General features: G+C 41.6%; 1 protein-coding gene across 2 annotated transcripts in view; it reads right to left on the bottom strand.

Moving 5' to 3' along the window:
- PHEX (phosphate regulating endopeptidase X-linked) overlaps positions 1-13,761 on the bottom strand; it is a 232,304-nt gene that overhangs the window by 153,528 nt on the left and 65,015 nt on the right. For both annotated transcript variants that reach the window (XM_040468742.1, XM_040468743.1), the window contains 4 exons: positions 13,643-13,726; positions 12,280-12,425; positions 5,376-5,469; positions 2,830-2,958 (listed from right to left, as the gene is read on the bottom strand). In XM_040468742.1, coding sequence (XP_040324676.1) covers positions 2,830-2,958; positions 5,376-5,469; positions 12,280-12,425; positions 13,643-13,726 — 453 coding nt within the window. The remainder of the gene's footprint in view (positions 1-2,829; positions 2,959-5,375; positions 5,470-12,279; positions 12,426-13,642; positions 13,727-13,761) is intronic.

Below are 13,761 nucleotides of genomic sequence, written 5' to 3'. Positions count from 1 at the left end.
GGGGAGCAAAATATACCACCCCAAAATACACCTCTTTGGCATACTGTTTATTTTGGTCTGATTATTTTTGAGAAGGTGCAGACACGGGAATCTCTCAAAACAGAGTAGAAGTTATTCTTTTGTGAGAGAAATTAACATTTATGAGGGAAATCTCCAATGTAAGGGCATCTTCCTCCCTGTACCAGCAAGAGGAGGATGACTCTATCTCTAGAAACTTTGATCAATGGAGAAAGCATGGACTTAAATCTGCAGAATAACCTTCCCTGTGTTTACTGTGCTTTTCCAGGTAACCTACCCAAACCAGCCTGCCCACCCCTGTCCCCACATCTTCTCATCTTTTTCCTTAGCTGGGGATGGTAATTAAAGCCATGGCTTGAGCCATTTCTAGGAGTTCCTCAGTTTTCCTGGGTCTCTTCCTTGTAATTAAGAGATACGCACATTATTAAACTTGTTTGTTTTTCTCTTGTTAATCTTTTATCACAGTGGGGTCTCAAGAATCTAGAGGGGTGGAGGGAAATTCTTTTTCCTCCACTACACCAGTTAATTATGCCTTGGTATTTTGCTTCATGACATTTGTAAACCATAATGCATCACAAAGAAAATGCACACACCCCCCCAAAAAAACCCCACCGTGGCTAAATCTAAATTTCTAATTCAAAATATACCCTCTCCTCCAGTGCAGCTGAAACAAATGAAGAAGAACACACCGCAAAGGTGAGGATTCTTTAAATTCATAACCTCCAGCTGCATCTAGACCCTTACTGCCTCTGGGCAACCATATTTCCTCAGTTTACTCACTTTCCTGCTCCCCTGGACAACTATTTCGTATCTTTTCCTCTCTCCTCCAACTATAAATCCCAACCTCTGTCCTCACGTCAAGACTCATACCCTACTGCTTCCTTGACATCTCCAATTGGAAGTCTGATAACACCTCAAGTTCAACATGGTCACAACTAACTCCCTGTTCTCTCCCAAACCCAAACCTGGTTTCCCACAGCATTCTTCTTCTCGGTTAAGAGCAACCCCATGCTTCCACTGAATAAGACTCAAAGCTCTCACTCTTGGATCCCTTAATGAATCTGTCAGCAAATTATGTTGGTTCTACTTCAGAATATATTCAGAATCTAATCTCTTTCCACAATTGCCACTGCTACCACCTGGCTCAAGCTACCATCATCTCTCACCTGGTCCCTCCAATAGTCTTCTAGCTAGTCTGCTGACTTCTGTCCTTGACTCCCTAGTCTCTTCTCAACACAGAAGGAGTCAACATAAGTCAGGTTACATTAGGCCTCTGCTCAAATGCCTGCATTGGCTCCCCACTGCACTCAGGATTAAAGTCCACAGTGGTCCACAGGCCTTACAAAATGCTACCATCCTCTTACTACTGCTCTGCCTGTGGCACCTACTTCTTACCCTCACTCACTCTGCTCCAGCCCCCTGGCTCTCCCTGCTATTCCTTGAGCCTTCCAGGCACAACCCAGCCATAGGACTTTTGTTTAATTTTTTTAATGTTTATTTATTTTTGAGAGAGACAGAGAAAGAGAGAGAGAGAGAGAGCACACAAGACAGAGGGAGACACAGAATCTGAAAAGCAGGCTCCAGGCTCTGAGCTATCAGCACAGAGCCCGATGTGGGGCTTAAACCCATGAACCATGAGATCACGACCTGAGCTGAAGTTGGACTCTTAACTGACCGAGCCACCTAGGCACCTCCCAGCCATAGGAATTTTGCCTTAGCTAGTCCTTCCACCTACCACACTAAAATAGATAGATACCACATCTAAGTCTCACATTCTACAAATTTTTGCCAAATGTCATCCTCACAGTGAGGCTTTTTGTGTCCACCCTATTTAATCCTACAACCACCCCCCCCCAACACACCCTCACCTTACAGCTCTCCCAATTCCTCTCTACTCTGATTTGCTTTTTTTCTTTTTTCTAGGGTTTACCCATCTTGCAACACATTTGTCTGTCCCCCCACTGATCAGACTCAATGATGTCAGGGATCTTTGATCTGTTCTCTGCTGTATCCCAAGTCCCTTAGAACAGTGCCTAGCATATAATAGGTATTCAGCAAGTATCTGTTGAGTAGGTGAATGAAACTAAATCTCATGTTTTATTAGCAGAAAGATCTGGTTGGGCCATTATGCGATTACAGCAACTACAAATCACCACAGATCACAGGTACAGGAAAGCTCATTACACTCCTCATTCCTTTTTTGTATATGCTTAGGAATTTCTGAAATAAATGTATTTCTTCTTAAGTTAATGAAAAAATAGACACAGAGTGTCATCTCTGAAATAAATGTCAACGTTGTGAAGCTTCCAGAAAACAGCATAAGTAGAAAAAAAAAACCTGCATTTTATTTCTATTTCTAAACCATTTAATAGTTGTTAAATATACTACAAATCACTTCACCTCTGGGTCTCCAGCTTCCTCATCTCTATAACAAAGAAGGCTGATTAGGAAACCTTTACCTTTTGTAATTACACTAGTCTAGTATCTAATCATAAAATTGTCTAGGCTGTCTCTGTTCCTAAGCATTGATTTTACACATTTAACTTCCCCAGGAGAAATTCAGATTCTAGGTGACATGATTTCATGCTTGTTTTCTCACTTCTAAATTTTCTTAATTTCCACGGCTATATTCTAGGTTTGAGTTTTTAGTTAATATTGTACTGTAGGAATTCCTCTTTGAAGCCAAACTATTATTATCTTTCTAGATCCATCACTTCAAGAGCTAGAAGGCTGACACCAGCCTGCTGACCACATCCATATGAGATCTGGTGGACTGCCACTGTTTTTACCAGTTGGGGGGGCAGCACTTACCATTTCCTTCTTATCTTCCTTGAAGTGCACATCCACAAACATTTTTCCAACAACATAAGGGAGGGCACTTTCGATAAAGTTTACACATTTGTCCCACTGAGGCAACAAAGTCGTGGTCCCCTGAATTACCTGTGGGAAATAATTGATCCAGATTGGGGTTTGCTTGGATAAAACCTTTTGCTGAACAAAATTCAAACAACATGAAGGAAACAGTCTACAACACAATGCACACCCCAACCCACATACGTGCATCAGATGGTAGGGCCAATGGTGAAATGACATGAAGAAATACATTCTGCTTGTCTCTAGTTATATTTAAAAGTAAATGAAAATATTTTGACGGTGAAAATAATGTATTTATCCCTTCCTTTCAATTTTCCCCTTAAATGAAGTGTCTAGATAGTCTTTAACACCTACTGATAACTGAAGTTCTGCTAGGCAAGTCTAATATCAACCAGTGATCAAAGTTCCTGCCCAGTGAGGGCTTCCCCCGCTCTGGGCAGTACACTTACAAGTAAGTCCATTGAGAACAGGGCCCACTGTGAACAACACAAAAGGCATATTTACATTGTGTCATAGCAAAGGACACACCCAGAACCAAGTGAAAAACAGATGTAAATGCTTTTTCCATCTGTCCCAATTAAGCCATTACAAGAAAACATTTACAAACAAGTAAGGAGGTTCCAAAGCAGAACTTGGAAGGTTCAAAGGTTTACTCTTGGTGATGAAAGTAAAGAAATAAATATTGTTTAAATCGTCCTTGGAGGTTCGAAGTTCAGTGCTGGAAATGCAAACTGAAGGCAAGGAGCAAGGAAGGGAGGCGCTGAGCATGGTGGGGGCGCCTTTTCTTTTTTTCTAATTTTTATTTAATTTATTTTTTAAATTTACATCCAAGTTAGTTAGTATATAGTGCAAGGAGCCTCCTAAACAATGTTCCAGCCAGACTGCTGGTGCACAGCAGACAGGGTTAACAGTAGAATTCATCTACTCCTCCCCTTCCTTCTGGCAACACAGTTCCTCTCACAGGTAAGCAATGAATCTATTTTGAAAATCTCTAGAGAAAGAGATCCTACAACTATCTTTGGCAATTCAAGGTCATATTTAGCACTTTACACTCAAGAAACATCCCTAATCATACCTAACCTCAGATTTTCACACACTACTTCTTACACCATTCTCTCTCATTCTTTTCACAGTACAGTTCCAAAGCAGCTGGGTACTATCTTCTATGTGATCCACAGGAGTTAAACACACACACACACACACACGCACACACACACACACACACACACACACGTTTATATATAAATATAAAATCTACTTCTTTTGTAGCTTAACCCTTTGATATGGCCTCAAAATATAGTTGGTTTATGCTGTTCGGCACAAAGGTCAATAATCTAGTGACTTTGAGGGCCAAAATGTATCCAAAACAATTGTGTTATTGCTTAGTAGTAATGACCCACCAAAAATTCCTGTACTCACTTCTAATAACCAAAACGTCTGTGAAATGAAATCACTGCTTATAAAATTTGTCATTCACTTCTAATTGAGAGAACAATAAATTTAAAATACTTTTTATAAGTCACAAGCTATTTAAAATGCAAAAAAAAAAGACAGCCACAAAATCATTAGTCCTCTATTAATTGGAAAATTACACAAAAGCTTCTGACACAAAAACAAAGTAACACCTATGTAAGTGAAGAGGAAAACAAGAGAGGGAAAGAAGCAAAGATCAAAGAACCAGGTCAGGAGGAGAGAGGAAAAGTGTTTCAGGCAGTTGAGCCAGGTCTCTGAGGAAATTTAGGTCTCTTTGGCCTAGCAGAATTAGGATAAAATCAAAGACTGAACAAAAGTCAAGATAAAGTTAAAGACCAAAACCTATCCCTGAAGATGAAACTTCACCATCTAATATGTTTATCATGTATATTTTGAATATTCAGAATACCAAAAATGAAAAATAGTTACAAACAGATCAACAGATCACTAAGATATATTAATATTGTAATTAAAGTGACCCAGTTAAAAACATCGGGAAAAATGGGAAAAAGTTGATAAGAGGGAGTGGAAACAATACGATGGTCTCTAAGAGACTCTTAAACACAGAGAACAAACTGAGGGTTGCTAGCAGGGTGTTGAGGGAAGGGATGGGCTAAATGGGCAATTAATGAGGGCACTTGCTGAGATGAGCACTGGGTGTTATATGTAAGTGATGATGAGTCATTAAATTCTATTCCTGAAATTACTATTACATTATATGTTAACTAACTTGGAATTAAATTTAAAAAAAAAAAAACCAGTAAGATTGTCCCAAATATTGCTGCAAATATCTTTACATGGCCTCATCAAAGTACAGCTTGAGTGTGCTTTACAGTAAGTACATAAGGTTTAACTTAATAAAAAGAAATAAAGCAAAAAGAGAAAAAAGTAGAACTTGGGCTGCAAAACTCCCTCTGCCCCATCCCTAAAAATGATTTTTATTGGATTAGTTAATACACGACTGTTCTGGCATGTATAAGTTATCCAATGATAATCTTCTTCAAACTTACCCGCGAGAATTCAAGCCACCTATACTGAAAGCGCCTGCTAAGGTTTGGAATTCTGGAGTAAACCATCCTCCACACCAAATAGTTGGCAATGGTCCTGTTAACAGAGAGAAATGCACATTTATTATAATTAGGCTGATATCGGATACTCTGTAGAACACCTTAGGGAAAACTGTTGGCAAAGCTCCATGGAGGGACCTCTTGCTCATACAAAACTATAGAACTTGTACTTGATAAATGACATAAGATGATACAATGTCAAAAAGCTCAATCCAAATTGGCCAGCTTTTCACCACTTAATACAGAGAGATGAAATGAAGATTTCAGCCCGAAGCCTCAGCGTGAACATTTTGCTTTCCCTCTCAGGGCACAGAATCCACTGCTGCCTAGTCCTTCAGGTCTAGAAACTGTTCATACCCCGGAATTATTAGGTGACTTGATAAAATGCAGATGAATTCTTACTTTTGGAAACAAACAGAAATACATTGGCTAAAACCACTTATCTAGACTCGCACCCTGGTTCCATACTTACATGAGCTTGAGCTTGTCACTTAACCTTGATCATTTTATCCTTTCTTGTCACACAAGGAGGGTGATCCCTATCTTATAGGGTTACTGTGAGGTTAAAATAAATAACAAAATCCTGGATAAAGAGTAAATTCCATACTGTTTGTCGTCATTCTCTTCCAAACATATAAACAATTCATGTAGTGCCTGTAACAGATATTTCTAAAAATCCATTACATTTTGTTCAGTGTCGCCTTTTTCTCTAAGCAAAAGATGCCCTGACCTCAGAAGGATACATGATCTGAGTTAATTTCTAACTCAATAGTGATGAATTTTTAATGACCCATCCCCTCCTAGCTGTGCCATTACCATGGTGACTAATAACACACATTCCTGGGATGGCTCTTGGGTCACACAGCCATGTAAGAGCCATGTGACACGATGATGATATCTGGCCCATTAAAAACAACCCACACTCTCATTTGCATGGCGCTCTAACCCGGTGGATGCGCATTCTCAGCAATTAAATATATTTCACCATATATACCTAGTACATAGTTATTGTAATACTATAAAAATGGTTATTTTAAGGGTGCCCGGGTGGCTCAGTCGGTTAAGTGGCTGAATTTGACTCAGGTCATGATCTCATGGTTCGTGAGTTTGAGCCCCATATTGGTCTCTCTACTGTCAACACGGAGCCCACTTCAGATCCTCTGTCCCCTTCTCTCTCTGCCCCTCCCCTGGTCACTCGCTCGCTCTCTCAAAAATAAACATTTAAAAAATAGTTATTTTAATTTACATAGAGATATACTAATGGAATAACATATTAAGAATGTTTTTAACAAATACAGAAATAGGAGTTTCAAAAGATAAAATGAATAGGTATTTTCAAAAGTCATTAATTAATCCTTCAAATGCTATTAGTTAATTCTTCAAGACACATTATCGACATAGATTAGGCTAATACAACAATTACGTGGATATAAAGCCACACTTCATATGGCTGTCTTGACTATTTCAAAACATTTTTAACAAATATATGAGCTCTCTCTCCCTCTCTCTCAAAATAAATAAATAAACATTAAAAAAAGATTCAGCTTTGTGAGAGGAACAGGGATGGAGCTGTGCCTAAAGACTAGAAGGTATAGGACTGTGAGGCAGGATTATGAACTCCGGATGGGCTAAATAATTAGGAATTGCTTGTGTATTGGAGAAAATGGTGAGCAGGGTCATCACTCGCAGAGACAGGCACAAAGTCTGGCCACAGAGAAGACAAGGCAGGCAGCAGTCAGGGCCCAGTGTCTCGACTGTCAAAGGAGGCGAGCCTGACTGAACCCAACGCCAGGTCTCCACGTTTCCCCTAGGCACAAGAGCTGTGCTGGATCCACAGGTGAAGAGTAGAAGGAGGTCTGTGGCCAGCAGATACGCTTACATGAGTTCAGAAGGTACTCCCTTCGTGGGACAATGATGAGTGAGATTCAGTGGGGAGGTTGTTGAGATAGGCCTGACGGTGGTTGCTGAAGAAGCAGTGCGGTGCAAGTATGCTGGGGTTTGAGAAGCATGGGCACTGCCACTATAGGAGAGGTGTTCTTGAGCCTGTCTTACATATAAAGAAACTTGAGGCCCAGAACCATTAAGTAACTCCTCATGACCACATAGTCAGTGCATCTCCAACTTGGTACGAACACTTGAGGGGTTCAAAAAGTCCACATAAATGCTAGGCCACTTTAGACCAATGAAGTCAGGACCTCTATATAGGGTGGGATCCACCATAAATAATGTTTTTAAGTTTCCCCCAGCTGAGTCCAATGTGCAAACAAGGTGGAGAACCAGTGTAATAAGCAATGGAGGCCAGACCATATAGACGTGTGTCTACCTTGAAAGCCTGTGTGCTTTTCCCGTGCTACACAGTGATAAATTAATGCCTCTAATTCAACAAAGATTTCCTGGCCAGTCAAAAGACCCCAAATGCTTTGCAGAAATCTGTGGGTGCGAAAAAGGAACAGCGTGTGAGGCCTTCATGGGCAAGGCATTACTAAGACGACAGTGTAACAAGACCTCCGTGAGCTGGAAGATGGAGCGCAGGGAAGCTCGCACAGCAAGACAATGGTGCTGATGAGCTGCTCCAGTGCTTTATAAATATACCGACGGAGTGCTAGAAGCGCAGCTTTCCAGTGCTAATATTACCACGCCAGAAACAGATCTGACCGTAATGACTGAATCACTGCCACCTAATGCTCACATATATCAAAAAACAAAACAAAAATCAGATTCAGCAACAGTCCTTCAAAATAATACATAATATCTTTTTTTTTTTCAAAAAGCATTTGCAGCAGCATGGTAATTTCCCCAAATGGCAATAAATAAAACAGAGGAAAGTAAAACATCTCGGGAGAGATCCCGCCATTGAGAGCGCAACATGAAATAATTTCCCAAAGCCTCTGACTGGGAAGAGATTTTTGAAGAAGCTTTTGCTGTCCTTTGTCAATTAGTGACAGCTTACATTTGTTTGCATTTAAGAGAGCATTAAGTGCCTTTTTTGATCCTCATGACAATGCTAGGGGATGGTTATTATCCTCATTATCAAACAAAGAAAACAGAGTTCAAGGGACTAGCAATTACGTGGCAAATCCAGAACTAACATTTGCTCTTCAGGTCCTCTAAGTCAAACTACCTGAGGTAAGCCAAACAGGTTCTTCTCAAAGCTTCTCAAAGCCAAAGAGATCTTCCCAAATCCTAGAGGCTGCTCAAAGGTACACTTAAGGCAGTGGTTCCAAAGTGTGCCCCCAGACCAGCAGCTACAGCATCACCTGAGAACTTGATAGAAAATCCCTAGGCCTCACTTCAGATCTAATCAATCAGAGCTATGGGATGGGACCTAGCAGTCTATTTTAACAAGCCCTTCAGGGACTGCTGATGCTTGTCAGGCTTGAGAACCACTAGTCTAGGAAAACTCTATCTCCTCATCTTTCTGCAAACACAGCTAAACTAGGACTTTCTAAATCCCAGATCAGTGCTTCTTAAACTTTCATGTGTATATGAATCCCTTGGGGATCTTACTAAATTGCAGCAGGTCTGGAGTGGAACCTGATTTCTGCATTTCTAACAAACTCTCAGTCCAGGCCCATATTGGTCTCCATGGGTCATACTTTGAGCAACAAGGCCCTAGATCACCCTCAGCAGCGCTGAGCCCTGTAAGAGGTCCACATAACAACACATTTTCCAGGTCAGCCTCTACGACCCTATGTTCATTAAAAATCATCTCACTGTACACCGTGCTTGCTTTATATTAAACTAATACTGAAGACAGGAAAGATCACAGAGACTTGGCAAAATCTCCAAGGGTTTGCTTTAGGCCAGCCTGCTTAAAAAACAAAACAAAACAAAACAAAACAAAACAAAACAAAGCACTGATGCAGATGATCTCTAGGAGACCAGGTCTTGCCAGGAAGACCCCGAGAAAAATCTCTATAAACCCATCCTTCCTCGGCCTCTCCCCTCCTTCCATTTTGCTCCTCAGACCAAATTAGATGGTTGATTGTCTGAGGTAGCCGCAGGTCTGGAGTCGGGACAGATCTGATGGGAGGACAGAAGGGGAGGGACATCTGCAGCACCTCTCAACCAGTGACATACTAGTAAATGTTTCACAACTGGCTTTCCAAGAGGGGGGGGGAAAAAAACACTTGCTTTGTAGAATTTGCCGATTTCCATGGTGTGAATATTCCCACCAGAGTTGATTTCAAACTGTTCACATGAGATCACTCAATAGTGAGCTAGGAAGAGACGGGCATAACTTGAGGGACCTAGCACATCACAGCGTCTTCACCCCTTCCACCTTGACCGCCAACTCCTTTTCACTACAGACAGCCTCCATCTTGTGCCTCCAAATGGCCCTGCCCTGGCCACTGACTCCCTGAACTGCAAGGGCCAATGCAGCCTCTGGCACCACCTCTGGGAGATGCCATTGCTCTAGTTTTGCACCATGCACCATCATTTGCCAGGGAGCAAGTGCCACTGCCCCCACAGCCATTGGGTCAGAAGGAAAACCCTAATACCACGAGGCTGCCAGGGGGCATGCTGTAAGAGGGGAAGCAGCAGTCGAGCAATGACCAGCCGATACCAACCCAGGATGGCCTTTAACCAGGAAATGCCAGGGGAACTATCTCCAAAACTAGCAGTGAAATGTCTGAAAAGGGTCTCTTTTCCATACAGGGACATGTATGTAAGAGACAGGACGTAGAAATGAGGGTGGCCCAGTTTAGAATCTCAGCTCTACCTCTGCATCAAGGTATGTGCTGCAGAAATCCCTTTCCCTCAGCTTCTTCATTTGTAAAGTGGGAACAAGACTTGTTTTGTTTTTTTTTTTTTAAGATCAAAGATAACTATTTGGGTGCCTGGGTGGCTCAGTTGGTTAAGCGTCTGACTTCGGCTAAGGACATGTTCTCACGGATTGTGGGTTCGAGCCCTACGTAGGGATTTGTGTTGACAGCTCAGATCCTGGAGCCTGCTTCGGATTCTGTGTCTCCCTCTCTCTCTGTTCCTCCCCCACTGACGCGCTCACTCTCTCTCTCTCTCTCTCAAAAACAAATAAAACATTAAAAAAAAAAAAGATCAAAGGTAACTATTAATCATAATGGTGGTTAACATGAATAAGTCTTCAAAGGTAGTGACATGATGGGGAAAGATAGGGTAAAATAGCTAGAGAGGGAAAGGTTAGGACTTGAGATCTCTGAATGTAGAAAAAATATATATATTTTAAAACAGTGCTGGGAACGTCTGACCATGAGAAAAACTCCTTCAGGACTGACCATGAGAAAAGCTCCCTCAGATCTAAAGTTTTTCTTAAAATTGTAACAAACACTACCTACTCCCCTGTCATGTTTCCCACAGAAATGAACAACTCAGCACCTACAGTTATCAGGCCAACAAAGAAAAAAAGTGGGGAGGGACGGACCAAAACCCCATAAAATAAAGTCCTTTGCCCATAGTCAGGGGTCCTCACTTTCAAATGCCCCCTCTCCGGAAAGAGAGCTTTTGTGCTATTCTTACTTTTGCTATTCTGGCTTTTTAATAAACTTTTGCCTGCTGCTAATTTTATTTGGTGTCCACCTCTTCATTCTCTGAAGCAGCTACACAGTGAACCCTGGGTACTGAGGTAAAAATCCTGCAATGGTAAGAGTCCCCCCCCCCCAAAAAAAACAAACCACTAACTGAAAGACTCTCCTGGGGTTCTCTTTGAAATACGGATTCTGGGGACTTGCCTCAGAACTACTGCACCAGCCCCTGTGGAGGAGGGGCCCAAAGGGCCCAAGTGACAAGGTGATGCTGCCAGCATTGCTGGTCTAGGGAGCACACCTTGAATAGCCAGTCTCCACCCCACACAGACACTTACCTAGCTCTAGAGTCAACTTTCACTTGGAAAATTTTCATAGGATCACTGCTTATCTCTAAGTGGCAGAATTTTCAGTAGATTTATTATCTCTTCTCTCCCTTTTCTGTATACTTTCCTCAATGAACACATATTCCCTCTATCATGAGAAAATATCATCTTAAAAGGAAAAGCAGCTCTTCCAAAGTGTTGAAGTGTTCCCACAAGTAGGGATGGATGCTGAAGTTTATTTCTAGGATTTCTGCAGGCATCTTTTCTTTTTTAACATAAGTCCCGGCAAGATAGCCTTGTCTGAGTCCAAATAAGAAAATATGATTTTTAATTATGGCCTGGCAATTAGCCTAGTAAACTGCCTTTGAAAATGACTTGACCATTCTGTGCTTCATCTTCTGTAGTCAAATCTGAATGGCTTCATCAAGATGTACAATTCTCTTTCACGGGAGATTTCAGGATTTCCTTGTTTTGTAGTGCTGAAGTAGCAAAGCAACAAATTCTAAAACATGCTTTAAAATAAGGAAAACCAGACAGTTCCTGAAGTTGTTTCATCCATCCAATTTTTCCATGGCTGTCAGAGTACTCTTATTCAGCACAGGGGCTTCAGTAATATTGCAACAAAGGGGCTTAAAGGCTAAACAGAAACCAGGAAAAAAAAAGGCAGCAAAGGACAAAGAATGAACTGGAAAAAAAAAGATATTCATATAGAAAGCTCAGAAAATAATATATATAACTAGTTCCCAAAACTAGGGAACAATTTAGGTTTTCAGACAGAAAATATGGAGAAAGATGAGAAATAAGGAGCAAAAACATTGTGTATTTGCTGCTATCACAGCAAGTAAATTACATCAGATGATCATTTTGGCCAATTTGTCACAAAGGGCACCACGATTTTCCCTAAGACTCTTTTGATGTAACTTTCTTTAACAACAGTTATACCAAAGATATTAGAGGAAAGGCTTTATAATGTAAAAAGAAAAACAAAAGTCACAATAAAATGCAAAAGAAAGCTCTTACTTCTTCCGCTCAGAGCCTAATATCCTAAACAAATCCTTAAAGTACTGCGGGACACGGACAACCACGTTCTCTGAAGGGTCAATGTCTTTCAGACCTGGGTAGAGTCTAGAATCGATGACCTTCTTGATGTAGCCCAGCCAGTCAAACTGAGGAGAGAAAAACATCGACTGAGAGAGCACCTGTTGGGCAGCAACCAAGGAGAAAGGCAAATATAGTTGGCTGAACATAGTCCATCGCTTGTAATGGATTTGTGACCAAAGTTAGAGATGTAACTGCTCAAATCTACAAAAGAAATGACTGGTCACTGCCACCCAGACCTACTGCCTGAATCATAGATTCCACACGTGCTCTGTACCATCTGCCCAGACAGCACACCCCCTCACACGGTGACAGGCACAGTCACTCACTCCCTGGCCCCTCGGGCACCCTCCCTCTCTCCTTAGCTCTCCCTCCTTCATTCTCTACCCCCACCTGGACTCCTTCCTCCCATTCCTTTCCCCACACACTCCATCCTTGTGCTTACCCTCACCCCTACCCCCTGCCCCCATTCACTTGTGTCCACACACAGATGCCCCACATACTACTGGCCTCCCCTCTGGTGCAGCCTTTCTTACACAGGGAAAAATAGGCAGCAACAACAAGTAACATGTGTCCCCTCTTCAGAGCATCACTAACTTGGTGTTTTTAACCGGCTACCCCAAAAGTCATTTCTTGTCTTTTTCTTTTTTTCCTCCCTTTCCTGTATCCACTATTGAAATGGAAAAACCAGTTAGTCACTTGTGGCCTCCCCTGTAGGCAAGGGATGGCCATGGTTCCCCATCTTACTCAAGAAATAAAGGGAAGATATGTGGGAATATCCTGGAAAAGCTTCATAGTTGTTTTTTTGTTTTTTTTTTTTCCTGCTAAAAGAAACAGACATGGCTATCCTGGCCCTTCCCCTTTCTTCCTGACCTGATGGCAGGTGTGAAACGTGGGGCTGTGGCAGTCACCTCGCAGCCATGAGTCATCACACAGGAAGTCAAGAAGCCAACAGACTTAGGAGAGTGGAGTGGAAAGAACAAAACGTTGGTCTTTGACAACACTGTTAGCCAGCAAGAGCAATACCAATAGCCACCTACGTTTAGACTTTTGTCATGTAAGAAAATGGGCTTTAAGTTTTTAAGCCACTCCTGGGAAGGTTTTCTGTTTCCTACAAAAGAAAGCATCCTGAGGCACAAAGGATATCCTATGTGGTGAGTGACAAATAGGATAATAACCAATAAGAGTGGTAGGTTTCACAAGGCAAAAGTTTACACACACATGATGCAAAGTCACTCGTAAAATGACCAGTTAAGATAAAATTTCCTAGATCATTTTCACCAACCTGAGGAATCATAGCACTCAGCTGGGAAATGTTCATTTTGTTATACATGGCCTCACTGGTTCGGTTTTCATGTGGAATCATTATCTGTTGGAAAGAGGCTTTGGTTATTTTTTCAAACA

The sequence above is a fragment of the Herpailurus yagouaroundi genome, unplaced genomic scaffold (assembly GCF_014898765.1).
Source record: "Herpailurus yagouaroundi ecotype Mexico unplaced genomic scaffold, PumYag 67793, whole genome shotgun sequence".
Classification (NCBI taxonomy): Eukaryota; Metazoa; Chordata; class Mammalia; order Carnivora; family Felidae; genus Herpailurus; species Herpailurus yagouaroundi.
The sequence above is the reverse complement of the archived record's forward strand: the minus strand, read 5'-3'. Positions and strand labels throughout refer to the sequence as shown.